Source organism: Chaetura pelagica, unplaced genomic scaffold (genome assembly GCF_000747805.2).
Source record: "Chaetura pelagica isolate M959 unplaced genomic scaffold, ChaPel_1.0 scaffold383, whole genome shotgun sequence".
NCBI classification, from domain to species: Eukaryota; Metazoa; Chordata; class Aves; order Apodiformes; family Apodidae; genus Chaetura; species Chaetura pelagica.
The window spans coordinates 1,513,480-1,530,478 of NW_009952804.1; the positions used below are offsets into that span (position 1 = coordinate 1,513,480).

Below are 16,999 nucleotides of genomic sequence, written 5' to 3' on the forward strand. Positions count from 1 at the left end.
TCCTGCTTTAAATGCACATTAAGGCTGCATTTCCTTCCTTTCACCTTCCAAAGGCAACAGTGCAGCTGTTCATTATTTGCAGCACTTACTACAAGAGACTCATTTTCAGGAGATAATTTTTTTCCCTTAGAACTTCATAAAAATGTTTTAGTTCCTGACCACAAAGACACAGTGAATAACTATTGCAGAGGAGTGCTGTGAGCTTTGATGTCAGAGCTGTTCTGTTATAAAAGGCCACAGAAGTCTGTCAATGGCACATTCTTTTCTTCCATGGTGATAGGAAGAGCCTGCATTGCATTGTGTTCTATTGTAGGAAGGTTTTGAAGCTCAACTGACTACATACCTGGAGCACAAAAAAGGAAAAGGGTAACCATGTCAACCATTGTCCAGCTGGCAACCAGTGCTTGGCACTACTATCATTCACCATATCCCTTCCTCCCTTGGTAGCTTGTTCATAGCAAGGTGAGGGCTGGGAGGGTTGTGTCAAGGCAGGGAATGGCTGGTTAGAATCACTGCATGTGTTGGCCTTGCTGCTTGCTTTTCTGTTTTGATGCAAGTCCATGCACTTTATTCCAGGGGAAAGAATAGGGATGGGAACAACATAATTGCTGGGAAACTAATGGATACTTAAATAACCTTCCCCTGTTTTTGTTTATATGAGTGGGAGAACACACAGTCTAAACAAAAAACCTTATTATTTAAACTGAGGTGGCACCCAGAGGACTGAATTTTCCCAAGGACCCCATTGATTGTGTCCCTTCTGTTAAATATTGTGATTATTAGTGAATTATAGCAGATGTTGCAAGGCTTCCTGTGATCCCAGCCCTGCTCTGCTGAGCACTGTGTTGCTGTAGTTAAGGATGATCACCAGAACACTTGGAGCACTTCAGAGGAAGGTCCTGCTGATTTAATAAAGGATAAAACCAGTTGAATGTGATGGAGTTAAATAAAAGGCTGCAGAAACAACACAATAGTTTCACTTTCCTGGATTGGAAAACCATCACTAATGCCCCTTGATCTGCAGTACTGGGGGCAGGTTTTAAGATCTTGAGCCTTATAAAGCCCCTTCTAGTGCACAGTGTGTGTCCCCCAAAGTCTTTTGTCAGTGTGGTTCTTATGATCTTGGGTCATAGCCCAGAACAGGGCCATGTATCTCAAGGTTAAATTAGGAGTAGCCCTAGCCAAAGGGCTAGTAAAAAACTCAAGGGTTAGGGAAATTCGCAAATATTAAAACATGTGGAAGAATTATTTGGGAACATTGTAACATCTCTATCAAGTATCCTGGATGAGCAGTGAGGCCAGTTCTCCTGCTGCCAGGTCCTGACAAGTGGCCCAGACAGCTGAGAAGCAGCTGGAGCTGCCAGGGATCAGAGCTTACCCACGGGCTGGGTCGTACCAGTCACACCACTATGGGCCTTCCCTTCTCAGCCAGGGCCACGGGCAAGGGGCTCCAGGGCAGGAGAAGGCTGGAAGGAACATGCTGCCAGAAATGAGGCACCAGGCAAACAGTGCCAGCAAACAGTGTGAAACAATGATCAGAAGCTCCATCTAAAAACTAATGTAGAAAATCCATTATTTGCTTTGTTTGAAGATTATAGCAATAAGCAAGAACAGAGTGTGATAATTATTAAAGTGTGATAATTATTATGGCTCTTCCTACCTAGATCTTATACTAGTTGTTAAATTTGGAGACAGGTCCCAGGTGGGGTTGTCTTAGGGACCAAAGATCCAGAGCCAGTTATCTGATGTTGGGCTAAGAGCTTCAGCTCTTGTCTCTGTTTTGTTGTGGTTTTTTGGTAGGAATAGTGATATCAGTCTTTGTTAAACACTTTGATGTAGGTATTTAATTCTCTGGATTGCCTTGGGAGAGTTCTTTGACCTCTGTTTAGTTATCTGTAAAATGAGGGTAATGCTATCTGCTTGTCTCAAAGCAGCAGTGCAAGACTTATCTTAATAATGACTGCAGAGCCCTAGGATGAAAGGTGCAGCACAAGGGCAAACAACTGAGGTTTGTTCCTGTTGCTCCCATGATTTGACCTACAGATGTAGCAGGCTGGAAACACCCTCTGGATAAAATTTTGCTAACACCTTGATGGGTGAGCACTGGTGGGACTGCAGTGCACTTTGCTGTGAGTCATGGCTTAGGAGTAGTTTTACTTTGTGGAAATGTATATGCAGTAGAACATGTATCATGCAAGTCTGAATTATTTCTGATTACTAAACATTAACTATTCCATCAGTGTGAAGAGGAGGGGTGATCATTTGGCTCCTGAAATACCCAATAATCTCATGAACCCATTCTGTTAGTGATTGAAAAACACTGTCATGTGTAATGTTAAAGGATAGGGAGAAATGCCCAGTGCTTAATGTCCTTCCTTACAGAGCTTGGTCATTGAGATAAATTGCCTTTCTTGTATTCCACATTCATCTTCATATACCTTTTGCTATCCCTCACTTGCTTCATCCTTGTTTTGGGGCAGATGATAAAGAGTGTACCTTTAAACGATCTGCTCTGTGTTTCAGGGGGCCTGTCTGGTCCCTGGTGAGAATTAAAACATTCTCAGAGATATTTTGATTTTCTTTGCATTCCAGAACCTCTGTGGGCAGTACCCAGTTGCTCTGCATCCTTTTGCTTATTTGAGGTTTTCATGCTGCTCACTGATGAATGTGTTCTCAAAAGTGTGCTCTGTGCTCTTGAGAGGGGCCTTAGTGCCACAGAAATCCAACAGCTTTCCCACAATCTTCTGTTTGTTTACTGCTGCAATTACTGTGGGATTATGTTTTTCAGCCTTCCTCTTTCTGTCTCTTCACCAGAAAAGTGCACGGGCTGTGGCCTGGAGTCACAGTTTCACCTTTGTTCTGTTTTTGGTTTGGAGTGAAGAGGCAGGAAAGGAGCAGAAGGGTCTGAACACCCTTCCAGGTGATGGCAGCCACAATGCCCCACCAGAGATGTGTGTCAGACTGTGGTTTGCACAGGTTGTCTTCAGCAGCTGGCCAGTTTTCTGGGCTGCCACTCCAATTCAGAGGGGCTTTGCCAAAGAGCTGTTATCCTTGTGTCCTGAGATCCCTGTGTGCTGCCTCTAGAAGGAAGCCCAGCATGACCTGCTCAAGAATCCATCTTTGCAGTGTTCAGTACTGTGAATGCTTTGTTGAGCTTGAATTAACTGCATGAAGGTAAAGAGGGCTCTTAAATGTAGCAGTAGGCAAACCCCTTGCTTGGAGGTTTGTAGCATCACCTTCAACTATAGTGTCAAAGTCAAAAACACCTTTCAAGTGGAAGGTGTGAGCTCTGTTGTGCTGTCTTGGGACACTAGAGCTGAATCTCATCCCTGACCCCCAAGGATGTATTTATAGTGGTGGTTTAGTTCAGATCAACATCCTGCTTTTACCTTGGGTCTCCAGATTGTCCTCCCTTAATGTGCTTCAGTTCCATCCCAGAGCAGCCACAGAGAGCCATGCCTGGATCCAGCTGAGGGGAAGCTAAACTGGATCTGCTCTGAGAGTTGATTGGACCACACTGGATCTGGTTTGATATAAATCCTCTGCAATGTGTACATTGTGGGACGTAAACGCTGGTGATGGTTGTACTCGACAGCAGCTCTTGTGCTCTGCAGATCTGCTCTTCCTGGGCTGTGGCACTGATCAGTATGTACATGGTCACAATGGGGGAAGTAATTTAGGGATAAAAGATCTGTATTCATGCATTTAGCTCGTGGAAAAATCTGTCCCTCAATCTGTGCATCACTTTAGAGATCTTCTTGTTTGCTGTTTTCCTTTCTCCCACCCTTCATCTGTCATGCCTGTACAAGCTCTTCAGGGCAAGGACTCTCACTGAACACACGAGCGTTGGTTACCTCAGCAGCTTCAGTTTTGGTCAAGGCCTCTAGGAACTGCAAATAAACAACAGATTTTGGATTATGAGAGGCTTATTTATCTCTGTAAATTTCTTCTCCCTGCCTGTTTCACCCTTGTGTAGTTAGGGATCACTGGGCCTTGCAGATGGCCCCCACCTTGGGTGTTTATTCCAGGTGCCTGCAAGTGGTGCAGCCCCTGAAAGGGAGAGATCCTGGGCACTGCCAGTTCCAGCCCCAAGTTCCTCCACACCAGTAAAGCACCAAAGCTACCCTCCAGAAAAGTTGAATTCCTTCCTCTTTGCTGCTCCCTCCTCACACACTGACATGACCTTTCCCAAACAGAACAAGTTTAAAAACTACCCGAGTGTCGGGCAGCGCTTTGGCTGCTTGAGGGGCTGCTGAGGCACTGCCTGGTGTTGCTGGGAGCTGCAGAGATTTCCAACAGCAGCTCCTTTGGTTTTCAAAATCTAGCTCACAGGGCAGATTTTCTTTTCCAGCAGGATTCTTTGAACCTGGTTCTTTTCATTTACACTCCATCGCTACTGCTGCGCTCAGGCACAGAAAGGGGCCAAGCGGCCAACAACTCTATTTGCTTATTAATGCTGGTTGTGTCAGGAGCGGGACCAGCCGGCTCTGCTTGGCTCTGCTTGGCTCTGCTTGGCTTCCCTGAGCTGCCAGAATCCCTACAGCACAAGGAGCGAGCAGGCACCAAAGTCCATGTACTGTACGGCCCTCTCCTGGCTGCATCCAATAGTGCTCAAGGCAGGGCGCTGGATTTCTGTTTGTCTGAACACTTTCAGAGCTAACCTGAGGCTTCTGGTCAGCTTTACACAGCAGGATCTGTGCAGACCTTGCAGCTTTGGCTCTGGTCGGCTGGCAGCTGCTGCTGAGGGGACAGGGAGGACCTCGACACAGTCCCGAAAGGGTCTCATCCTGGGCCTGTGTCTGGAGCTGCTCTGGTGGTGCTTAAAAATGGGACAAGATAAAAGACTTGCCATTTGCACAGAGAAGAGGCAGGTTGGAGCATCTGTCCTTTCCTCTGCTTCTTAACCACCCTGAGCAGGTGGCTTTGTGCCAACTCTCTGGGTTAACCACTAAACCTTAGTTTCTGGTGCTTCAGTGTTTTTTCTGTGTAGTTGCTGGACTCTCATGTTAAAGAGTGGCTGTTGTGAGAACTTAGAGTGTGGTTTGCTTGGGTTTGGGGGTTTTTGGGGCTGGTTTTGTTGTGTTGTTGTTGTTTTTTTTCCAATGTCATCCAGAGATTCCTTTCTCTTTAAAACTGCCACTAAACTACTGTTGCTTAATGATGATTTCAATTATTTATTTATTTGTTTTTGCTGGAGTAATTGAATCTGCTTGGCTTTGCAGCAGCAAAGATTGCTAAGCCAAGAATATTTGCTAAGCCATCTTTCTGCCAGTTTTCTCAGGGACTCTGGGTATGTCTTTACTGATGCTTTCTCTGCATATTGTAAAACTTGCCCAGAGGAATGAAAAAGTCATTTGTTTTCTGTAGAGTATTAAAAAATAATGCTATCATTGTGAAATGTCCTTGCCTGCAATGCTGGACAGTCTTGCATTAATTTTCTGCTTGCTTGATCTCTGATATACAAAGGTTCTATAGAACATGACTGAAGCATGAACCCATGTTTGTTATTAATTTTCTAATACTGGGGACTGTGCAAGTCCTGCCCTGCATTTTCTGTTCCTCCTGTTTGCCATTTCAGGAATCTGCTCAGACAGCAGTAACAGGCTGCTGGTGTGTCCCTGCTTTGCACCTCACACGCCCAGAGATGAGCAATGGCAGAATATGCTTGTCCTGGCATGGCAAAAAGGGGCTTTAGCAACACAGTGAGTTGTAACAATCATGTCCAAGGGTGTCAGGGCTTTTTATGAGCTTTAATTAAAGTTCTCATATGATTCTGTAGTGTCTGTTTTTGGCAGAGGTGGATGGAGGGTGAGCTGCATGGCTGTGCCTACTAGTAATATCTTGATAGGCAGGCAGACTGGTGCCCTCTGAGGCTCAGGCAGATGGACTTTCCTTGGAGCTGATGGGTTAAACAGCATCACTCCTTAGCACCATAGTTAAAGAGCTGATCTTGGTCTCCCACCTTGTTTGTGTGTTCAGTGGGTTTAGCAGAGGAGATGGGCAAAGAGCCAATGGTTTTTCCCCACCCCTCTTAAGCCAGGCTGTCCCCAGGGGCAGGGCACACTCCAGCCACTCCACCCTCTCTCCTGCCTTAAAGCCACTGCCTTCAGGAGCCCTGAGCCCAGCTCCTCCAGCCTTTGCCCCAGGCAGTGTCACCCACCACTGGGCATCCTCCTGCCAGCTCTTCATCCTCATCCCTCAATTATTTTCCCTCCCTCAACCTAAAATAGCCATTTCCTTCTAGCTCCACCCTACAGTGCCTTAACTTATAGTGCTGCAAGATGCAGAGACTGCTCCTTAACCTTCCAGCAAAGCTGGTGATTATATAAATCCTCGCCCCAATATGAGTCACCCATCAGTTTGGAAACTGGGGGAGTTGCAGTTTCCTCTCTGCGTGGGTGCTTTGCTCCACCAGTGCTAATGGAAGTGACATGCACACATCAGGAGGAGAAGCTGTCCCTTCTGCTCCTGGATTAATGCTCTTGCCAGTGTGTTTGTGGCACCGTACACACTGATTCCTCTGCTAGGAGACAGTGGAGGCAATTAAAATCTTGTAATTTCTCATGAACAGAATCCTGCTGAGACATTGAGTATAATAGGAGCTCCCTCCCGTGTCCAAGAAGCTCTGTAGTGCCAGTGGTTTCTTTCTTCTCTCTCACTGGAGTGAATTTATCTCACTTTTGTCTTAGGAGGAGTTAATAATTTCTTGAAATTGTGCTCAGTTTACAGTTGTGATGCTTTGCTTGCTCCTCCTCTTTTAGTTTAAAACATTCCTGCATTTTCTGTAAAGCAGGACCCCTTCCAGTTGTCTTGAGATGACTGGAAAAGAAAACAAATTATTTGCTCTCTTAGGTCAAGGCCATAACATTGCACGTTAAATTTTAGACTATGACAGAGGAGAAGGACTCTGTCATATTAATGCTTGTTGGGGATGAAGGGGCTGGATACTATCTGCATATTTAATATCACCATATTAAATGGAATTTGTGCCAATTATAGATATGACTTAAAGCAGGTTTTTTTATCAAAACTGGGTTGAGATGTCATTTGACTCCAGCCAAAACCTTTTGGGCATAGGATAGCTAGATAACACAGCAGGGAAAACTTCCATTTCTTTTATCAGTCTGATAAAGCACCCACTGTCCCCTTTCTTCTAGCACTGGGGTGGGGTTAAATCATAAACCATCATGTTGCCTGTTGAGTTTATCCTTAGGACTCCTGTCCTAAGGACAAATATTTGTACCACTTGGGTCATGTTTCTCCAGCTTTAGGAAATACATTTTGGGTCTCTTGATGTACAGAATCTATTTATACCTTTAAACCGTATTTAAAAATCTTTAAAGAAGCCATCAATTTCTGGATAGCTCTTTTGCACATTATAAATTATAGGGAGATCTAATGAAAAGGTGGCATTTTAATGTGAGACAAAGACCTGTTTCAGTCATTCTCCAGTGCCTTCATTTGTCACCGTGGCAGCAGAGTTATCAGATGTTCATATTAAAATACTGTACTTATTTATTGTGAGTAATGGATGGAGCACGTTGCCATCTTTGTGATCACTGCCTGGAAAAACAACTTTACCTTTTCTTTTGTTGTCATAATTCTTCTCTGACAGCTGCAATATGCCCTGTTTCCCAAACACTGTCCTGGACCTTGGGCCTGTGACAATGCTTCAGGCTCTTAAATACATGGGAAGGTCCAGCCCCATAGCATCTCAGGCCTGAAATCCAGCAGTTCAGAAAGCTGACTGAATCTGGGAGTGCTGGAGGTCAGGAGAATGCTCTGTGGAAGTTATTACTGAATTATTGACCTGTGCTCTTCTCTTTCTTCTTGATCCCTTGGAGACTTGACTAGATAGACCTTTCATTTGTCCAGACAGATAAGTACAAATGACCTACACTTTGCAGCTCTTAATGCAATGCATGGGAGCAGCAATTCCAGGTGGGAATATAGCTTTGTGCAGTGTCTAAATGAAAGCTGAGTTGCCTTAAGGGAGCCTACATTGTTGAAAGGCACCCAAAGTGAACCAAAGAATCCAAAGGGATTCTTCTGCATCCAGCAACATACAGCATCACTTTGGACAAAATCATCTTTATCCCTAAGCAAACTAAAAGCTTTTTCAAACCACCAGGCTTCTGTTCCTATTGGATTCTATAGGAAATGATATTAAGAGCACTGCAAGCAATATTAATGGCTTTCCAATTAAAATATCTGGATAGTTTGTTTATTTTTTCAGCCTTCCATGGCGGAAAATCGAAGGTGACTTGAATCTCACTTTTTCATCAATGGGCCTTTTTGTCAGGAGTCAGATACTCCATAAAAACCAGATAAAGCAATTGAAAAGAAATATTTTGCTCGAGGAACAATAAGAAGGCTTAGAAGACTTTCTGGGACTTTAGGGAAACCTTTTCATCTCCTGATTGAAAGATCAAATCGGCCCATAGAGGGAGCAGTGGAGTGTGCAGGAATTTTCTCCTGCTCGCTAGAAAAGCAGAACTTGAGTTCAACAGCCCATCGAGAGGGTCGATTTTAGAGGGAAAGGCACTTGTGTGATAGGAGAGAAGGATTAGGAAGGGATCTGTAGAGAAGGAAAGCTTCAAATGCAATTCACAGCGGCAGCAGAACCGAGAGGGTGATGTTATATAGGGGTTTAAAATGTGAAATACACTCTACAAGGATGGCTGAATACATCATAAAATGCTGTCTTTATAGTATGTCCTGTATAGCTTCTAGATGCTTTAAAAGGTTGGTGAATATTTTAATGCCACATAAGAATTTAATAGATATATTTTAATTAACTTTGGTTTATAAGAAATGAATCCACTTTGTACAGAATTATATAGTCCCATATATCCAGAAGTTGCTTATTACAATGACACATAAATTAATAGGTTCATATGCTTATAATCATTTTCAGTACAATGATGTTTGTTTAATTCCTGTAGTTTTTATAATGTCTATTAATTATCAGTTAACTTTTTATGAACTATAAAGAGACCTTTAATATAGGACAGGCAGAAGTAAGAAATGGCTGCACTGTCTTCTGCCCTGTGTCTCCCTTCTGTTGCTCCTCTGCATATTTCTTCCCTAGACTTCTCCTCTGAAATCTGTGTTGATTAGGGGATCCTGTTTTCCCAGCCAGAAGTACAAGAATTGAGCAAGATTTGTGACCCACCTGTCAGTCACTTGTAGCATTTAGGCTCCACATTTCCACTGACAGCAGCTTATGTGAGGAGGATGTGGTCTGAGACTTGCCAACCCACAACCTTTTATCTCCAGGTTAATTTTTGTTGTTTTCAGGGCAGGGGGCACCTTTAGCTACAAACTGAGCCTCCTTTCTTGTCTTCTCTCCCCGTGAGACCTGCATAGACCATTAATTTGGTGGGAAACAGATGGAGGAGGCAGAGAAGTGTTTTTTGTCTGGAGCAGGAAGGAAATTGAACATGAAATTGCAGGGAATTGATTGTGGGAATTGCACCTACAATTCAAGGTACCAAAAGACTACTGCTCAGTGCCTCACGTCTAGTGTAGGCATTCTAACCTCAGGCAAAGTTCCCAGTGGGATCTGTACCTCCTAGAAAACCTGGGCTAATTAAAGGTTTTGAAGACCTTCACATTCAAATCAAGTTGACAGGTTTTCTGGAATGCTCAGGTGTCACACAGACAACCTCAGTAAGAACAGTGCTCCTGAAAACCTCACACCACCTCAGAGCACTCAGAGTTCTGAATTCTGTAATAAACAAGATTTTGATTTTATTGTCAATATGAGAAATTACCTTAGGAAACGTGGATTTCAGAACAAAAGGCCTATTTTAAAAAACAGCCAGGCCCTTTTGTGTGTGTTCCAGCTGGAAACAGAAGAAAGCACAACTCCATTCATATTTCAGAACTAACTTCAGTGTCTGCATTTGTCCTTTTGAATGGGTTTAATAGGAAGTGTATGATTGTGCATTTTCCTGAGGAGGAATGTTTTTCTGAGCTGAATCCAAAGGGATGTTCCAGGGTTGTTAACTGTGATGTTTCAGCAGCAAGAAATCCACTGGAATTGTTTATACCAGCAATATCTGCCTAATGTGCCTAATCAATCTGTCTCTAAGGTGAGGCTGTGTGCTTCCCCTATCATAAAGCTATGGTAGTATATCTTGCTTATTTTTACTCTAAATTATGATAGGGTTTTAAATGAACTCTGAATTTGATTTATCAACAGCTATAATGCTAATTCAGCAATGAAGCCATGGTGTTCTGAGACAAAGTATTAGCACTAATGAGAAAACAGCTTCCATAGTTGGTACTCTTGAGTTTCCACTACATATGGACAACTTCTAAAGTTGTGTGTAATTTAATCATGTAAGCATTAGCTAGGCAAGTATGTACACATAAATCAGTTTATCTGGATTACAGAGTACCAGGAAATGTGAAACCAGATCATGCTCAGTTGCTCCAGAATGTCCATGGGTTTTTTTTTGTAGAAGGAAAATGTGTCTCCTGCCAAGTCACTGTTGGTTGTCCTATCCCATTTTCCCTCAGGATGAATGGAGCATGCTTTAGTAAAAACAAGTGTTCTTTCTCATGGAAAACAGAAGCAATAGAATTGAAGACATAGAAACTGCAGTGTCTGAGCAGTGGATGTGTAAGGGCCAGGTACCCAGTCTGAGAAAGATGAAACACTCTGGTTCACAGAAAGTCCATGACTTCTACTGCTGGGATCCAGGATTTTAGGTTCTTGCCAAAGCAGTTACTTGTTTGAGGATCCTGTGGCAGTTTGTGCCCTCACACCACTCTGCTCTTAGGGAACAAAATGAAGTGCACTCTATACTAGGGCTTGTAGTGAGAGGATGAGGGGGAACGGATTAAATTAGGTTGGACATGAAGAGGATATTCTTTGCTGTGAGGGTGGTGAGAGCCTGGCCCAGGTTGCCCAGGGAAGCTGTGGCTGCCCCATCCCTGGGGGTGTTGAAGGGCAGGTTGGATGGGGCTTGGAGCAGCCTGGGCTGGTGGGAGGTGTCCCTGCCCATGCAGGGGGTTGGATCTGGATGATCTTTAAGGTTCCTTCCAACACAAATGGTTCCAGGATTATGTCTCACTACAGAGCTCCCCACAAACTGTGCTGGGATTGTCAGTCCTTCCTGGTACTGCATTTCTGTCTGCTTGTTGGTAATTCCAGCAGTGAATCACTTGACCATCTAGGGCCATTCATATTTCTCAAGAAAGAATTTCCTCCTGCAGGATAATGAATGGTGGGAGATCTTTCTTCAAAATGGAGCATAAAGAAAAAACTTGCAGTATTTCCAACATGCAATAGATCTGTTCTGAAAACCTGGGTTTCCAAAATTTGATTTAGCAGTTCACCAGGAAATTATTTCAGCCTGGGTCTGCTGGTGATTAGATCTTGCTGAACTGCAAGTGATTCTGAGTGAGACTGAGAGTTAATCTCTCTCAGATCCTTAACTAGTCTTCACTGCAGTCAGTCTGTTGCAGTGAGCACAGAAGAAAATACCTGAACAGGCATTGCAGTCAGAAGGAAGAACTTGGTATTCTGTTAAACTCTCCTGGCACTACTTGACAGGAAGGTGTCACAGCTTGGAGTTCATTTCAGGGCTGAATTTCAGGGTGTCTGATGCATCCTGTCAGGAGGAAGCACAAGCTTTTAGGAGAGTCTGAGGGTGTTTCATGTACTGTGAGAGGTGGCAGAGAGAGAAAAGTATGTTAGGGTGACAGCACTGGAACAGGCTGCCCAGAGAGGTGGAGTTTCCTTTTCTGGAGGCTTTGAAGACTTGTCTGGATGTGTTTCTGAGTGACCTGCCCTACATTCTGTGGTGGTCCCGCTCTGGCAGGGGGTTGGATTCAGTGATCTCCACAGGTCCCTTCCAATCACTGACATTCTGTGATTCCATGAAATAAGGTCACTTGATAGTCACTTAGGCCTCAGTCTGATATTCCTTAAATCCACAAGATTCAATAGCTATATGGTAAGTTTGCATCTTTACTGATACAATTTTCAAGTTCTAGAGTAAGGATTTTTATTGGTATTTTGGTAAATATCTAGGTTTTAATGGCTGCACCTATGAGAAGCAAAAGTCTGAGCTGAATTCCTATAATTTAATTTTTAATAGAACTTTATTGTGTAATAATACTTAGAAATGTATAGAATAATTTAGCTCATTTACCTCCCAGTGTTTCTGACACAAGTAAGTAAACCTGCTGATAAAAATTCAGTGCAGTGTCAAACACCTGAATATGCAGATACAGGAGGTTGCATGTTGGAATGACTAAGGGCTTACCTGAAAATCATTGTTGAATGTCAAAAGGAAAAGTGCAGAGGGAATGGTGAGAAATACCCTTTCAGTGCAGGCCAGTAATTCACTGAATTCCAGGTAAACTCAATTAGTCCAACTCATTTTGAAGGGAGCTGCTACTCTGCAGTGAGGCTGTTGAGCTGTTAACTTCTCTAGTGTCACTTTGGCTGCTAAAGGGAAGATTTGCATTCTTACATTTCCTCCACTAAATGGTTTATCTTCCTCCTGTAGCTGGGGATTTATGTGAATGTTGCTTGTAGCAGGATCTTTTGTTTGAAGAGCATGGCTGCTCAGATGCAATGTTTATTACGTTTACAGTGGGGATGTACAGAGGTGTTGGACTTCAGACCTCAGCGCGAGCGAACGAATCCAGCCCATCATCCACAAAGCCACTCTGAGCACTCACAGTGTTGAGGCACCAGGCTGCTTGTGGAGTGGGGCCAGTGCTTGGAGCTCAGCTTCAGTCCTGACTTCATCACCTCTCTGCAACTCTGGATAGGCAGCATGTTCCCTTAGAATAAGGCATTAGAGCAGAAGACAATCCCATACATGGCTAACACCAAAATGTGCATCTCATACATCAGGCTGTGAGGGCCTTCTCCTGTTGATCTGTGTTTCTCCTACTGCAAAAGGCTTTACTCCTTCAAATAAGTATTAGGCAGTGTTGGTTTTAGAAACTAAAATCATAGAATCATGGGATGGTTTGTATTGGAAGGGACCTTAAAGACCATCTAGATCCAATCCCCCTGCATGGGCAGGGACACCTCCCACTAGACCAGGTTGCTCCAAGCCCCATCCAACCTGCCCTTCAACACTGCCAGGGATGGGGCATGATTCAGAAAATAGAGGTGATTCAGAAATTGCCATGAACAGGCACAGGCATCATCTCCTGTCAAAGGGCTTGGCACTCTGTATCCCTCCCCTGAGCTCCACAGGCTGCACCAGGCCATGCTGGCAACCAGCATAACCATGGAGAGCACGGAGCCAAGAACTGAATCAGATGTTATGACAGATTATATGGAAAAAAAGAGTTTTGTTTTGCATCTGTTGTGTTTCCATGTGAGCAACTCTTTGTCTTCATTTACAATTGAGCTTCCTCCAAGACTAAATTGAAAGAATTTTGTAGCACAAATGGCTGTGGTTGGTGGCAGCAGGAGTGGTGCAGAGGAGACAGTGAAGGACACAGTGCTAGAGGATCCCCGTTCTGTTCTTGGCTCATAATGTGGTGGCAGGTAAATTCTCAGCCTGACTCCCACTTTCTAGCCAGTGAAAAATGTGTCTTCTGTGGAAAAGGCCTTGAGACAGGGGTGACAAAATCCCAGAGTGTGTATTTATTTGCTGAGGTGTTTAGTGACCTGCTTGGATTGTTTTCACTCTGGTCATCTGCTTTTTTGTCTGTCAGAGGCCACTGCAGCTGAAAAGGCCTCAGCTGAGGTTAGAGTTATGCTGTTTTAGTCCCTGCACAAACAGCCCTTTCCTCAAAGGGCTCTGGACTCCCAAGGGCAAGCAGGGGCAGTACTCAATCTTCTCATTTTCCAGCTCATAAAGTGACTTGTCCAAGGTCACATCTCTGAGTTACTCAGGCATTTGTTCCGTAACAATAATGAAACAAGTTACTTCAAGACCTGGAGCAAAAATTCTTGCCAAATTCATTTCAGCAGCTTAAATATGTTTTGTTAATCTCTGAATCAAAGGAAATACAATAGTATCAGCTTTGTTTAGAGTGGCCAGTGTCATCAGTGTGTTCCATCCTTTTTACTGCCTCAGACTGAGTGGTGATCCAGTTGTGCCCACATTTGCAGCAGTTTCTGCAGTCAGGGCTGTGTCCTGGAAAAGCTTTTGTGGGCTCAGGTTTCATGTGGAGAGGCATCACAATGGGCAGGAGGGAGACACAACTGTCTCTACTGCAGGTACCTCAAGGTACAGTCATATGGACATGACTTTTTAAAATGTAAATTTCATTAATGGGATCTAGCACCCAAAAGAGGGAGAAGAAGAGTAGTACAGGGGCCAGGCCTGAGAGCAGGGAGGTGTCAATACATTCATTGCTGGGCTTCATTAGCCTGAAAATGCCACCTACCAGTAACCTGCAGCTCCTTCATCTCATGGTTTATTTTAACACCCAGTTTATTTTTTACCCTGCCAAAGATTATCCACCTTCCCTCTGTGCATAAGCACAGCACCCTTATGAATATGGTGTCAGGCTCATACAAAGCTGACTTTTAAGTGAAAAGAAGCAAGATATTCTATCAAACTACTGAGAAACAACTGAGAAGGAAGCCTGTTTATCCACCCTTTGGGATGTTGTTGTGATCCTGATCCTTTTGACTCCTTTTTAGAGAAGAGGAGAAAACAAGCAAACAAAGCTGCACACAGGACTCAGGTGGTTAATGTACTGTGTATTATTGCTGTAAAGCCAGGACCTCAATCTCTCAACTCTCCAGAACACAAACAGTCCTTGGTTTTTATAGAATCATAAAGAGCTGCCTTAAAGGCTGAGGACAAATTCAAGCCCTGATGTGAACTGGCATGGATATTACTGTATCCAAAGGGAGTTAGAGCTTCTTGCACGATGGCTGAATTTGATCCACAAGTGAACACAGTTGTCCCATCAGATTCTACTGAGCAGCTTGTCTTCTGCAGTCTTGCCATTCAGCTGTCAGGTAAAATGATGTTTTCAGCTGAATTTCAGCTAGTGGAAGAGTTCTGGAATCTCTCCAGCATTCTGCAGAGAAACAGGGAGGAATCTAACTGCTGAGGAGATCCAAATGCAAGAGGAACCTCTAACCCTGCAAAACTTATAATTAGTCTTAATGCCTTTGCTTTTTTCATACCTTTTGGAATGAAGAGCACCATGCAACGGAAATCTGTGGTGAATTAGCTCTGTAGTCTTCATTTAAAGTTGGGCATGGAAAATAGAAAAGGCATTTGTTGCAAGATTGAATTCTGTGTAGGATATCTCCAGCTATAATGAGCTCAGGTTTTCTAGCAGCGTTACAATAAACTCTTGCCTGTATCTCCTGCAGTGTGTGGTTTTTTCCCTGAGAGCATATTTCTTTCTTCTTGATCAGCTCATCCCTTGCAGATGATAAAATTATCCACAAAGATTTGTATCTGATGTTGTGCCATAAATGATATTTAGTTGTGGGATTAACATTTGCAAGCATGGAACATTTATGGAAAAAAAAAAAAAAAAAAAAAAAAAAAAGAAGGTGGGGAGCTGGCAGTTTCTGAGTATTTATGTAACAGAAATGAGATTCAGGACAGATCTTGCAGACTTCTCAGGTACATGACCATTTTTACAAGGCGTGGATCTGCTCAGCTCCAGCAAGCACCAGTGGAGCTGCTTTGATACTGAGGTTGTAGGATAAAGAACCCAGGAAACTGAGATCTTGGGCAAGCAGCTCTGTCGTAGCAGAAATAAAGGTGTTCCAGCTGTGCTGAAAGCTCCACATGCTGGTTTTCCAGTCCTTTGACATGCTCAGGCTGGTCTGAGCTTTATAGAAATGTTCAGCCCCTTTCAAGGCTTTAGAGAAGGGCCAGTTTTTAAAAGGTTTGTCTTACCATTTCACCCTTCATAGCCAGATTGTCCCAAGCAGGTCAGCATTCCACACACAAGACCATTCCAGTACCTGAAGGGGCTCCAGGAAAGCTGGGGAGGGACTTTGTACAAGGGCTTGTAGTGAGAGGATGAGGGGCAATAGTTTCAAGCTGAAATAAGGTAGATTTAGATTAGATGTTGGGAAGGACTTCTTCCCTGTGAGGGTGCTGAGAGACATTGCCCAGAGAAACTGTGGCTGCCCCATCCCTGGGGGTGTTGAAGGGCAGGTTGGATGGGGCTTGGAGCAGCCTGGGCTGGTGGGAGGTGTCCCTGCCCATGCAGGGGTTGGGACTGGATGATCTTTGAGGTCCCTTCCCACCCAAACCATTCCATGATTCTATGATTTTGAAAATGTGCTCACAAGCATAGTCACCTAAATGGAGAGCAAGCCCCTCTGACCTGGGCTGCCTGGGGACAGGACCAACCTGTGGTCACCCTGGCTGCCAGCAGCCAGAAGGTCCATCCCTGTAGGGACCTCCTGGCTAACAGAGATGTCAGCAGACCTGTTTGTGGGCTCTGCACGTGCTACAGATCCCAGGGGAGCATCCAAGGTCTCTCTTGCTGCAAGAACTGCCATGAGTGTGGCCGTTTGCTGCCAGAGGTGCTGTACAAACGAGCGACTGAGCACGTTATGAATGAGTTTCTCTCTTTCTTTCTCTGGTGCAGGTTCCTCACCACATGAAGACTTTACCTTATTACAGTTACGACCAACCAGTGATTGGGTACTGCCAAGCTCACAAGCCTCTCCATGTCAATAAGGGGTACGAGGCCATGGCCCGGGAGCAGGCGGAGACAACCAACCTGGAACTGAGTCGGGACCACAGCTTCATCGCCACCATCGCCCGCTCGGCCGCCCCGGCCATCTACATCGAGAGGATACCAAACTAACCACGGAGCCAACCTCTTCCAGAGGAGTGGGGAGCTCTTCTGAGGGACCTTTCAACTCAGAAGAGACCAGAGCAAGAAACTCAAATCTACCATTCCAGTGACAGATGTTCCAACACAGACAAAGGGAAGGGGGATCAAGCAAACTCCGCAGACTGTGGAAGTGCTTGTCTTGCAGGACACAGAGAACTTCAGGATTTTCTTTGCTTTAAACTTT

The 16,999-nt window shown here is 44.2% G+C and overlaps 1 protein-coding gene across 1 annotated transcript in view; it reads left to right on the forward strand.

Moving 5' to 3' along the window:
• The window catches only part of LRRTM4 (leucine rich repeat transmembrane neuronal 4), a 195,936-nt gene extending 179,151 nt beyond the window's left edge, over nt 1–16,785 (forward strand). The window contains exon 2 of the mRNA XM_009995013.1: nt 16,564–16,785. Within this exon, the coding sequence (XP_009993315.1) occupies nt 16,564–16,785 (222 nt within the window). The remainder of the gene's footprint in view (nt 1–16,563) is intronic.
• The last annotated feature ends 214 nt before the right edge of the window (nt 16,786–16,999 follow it).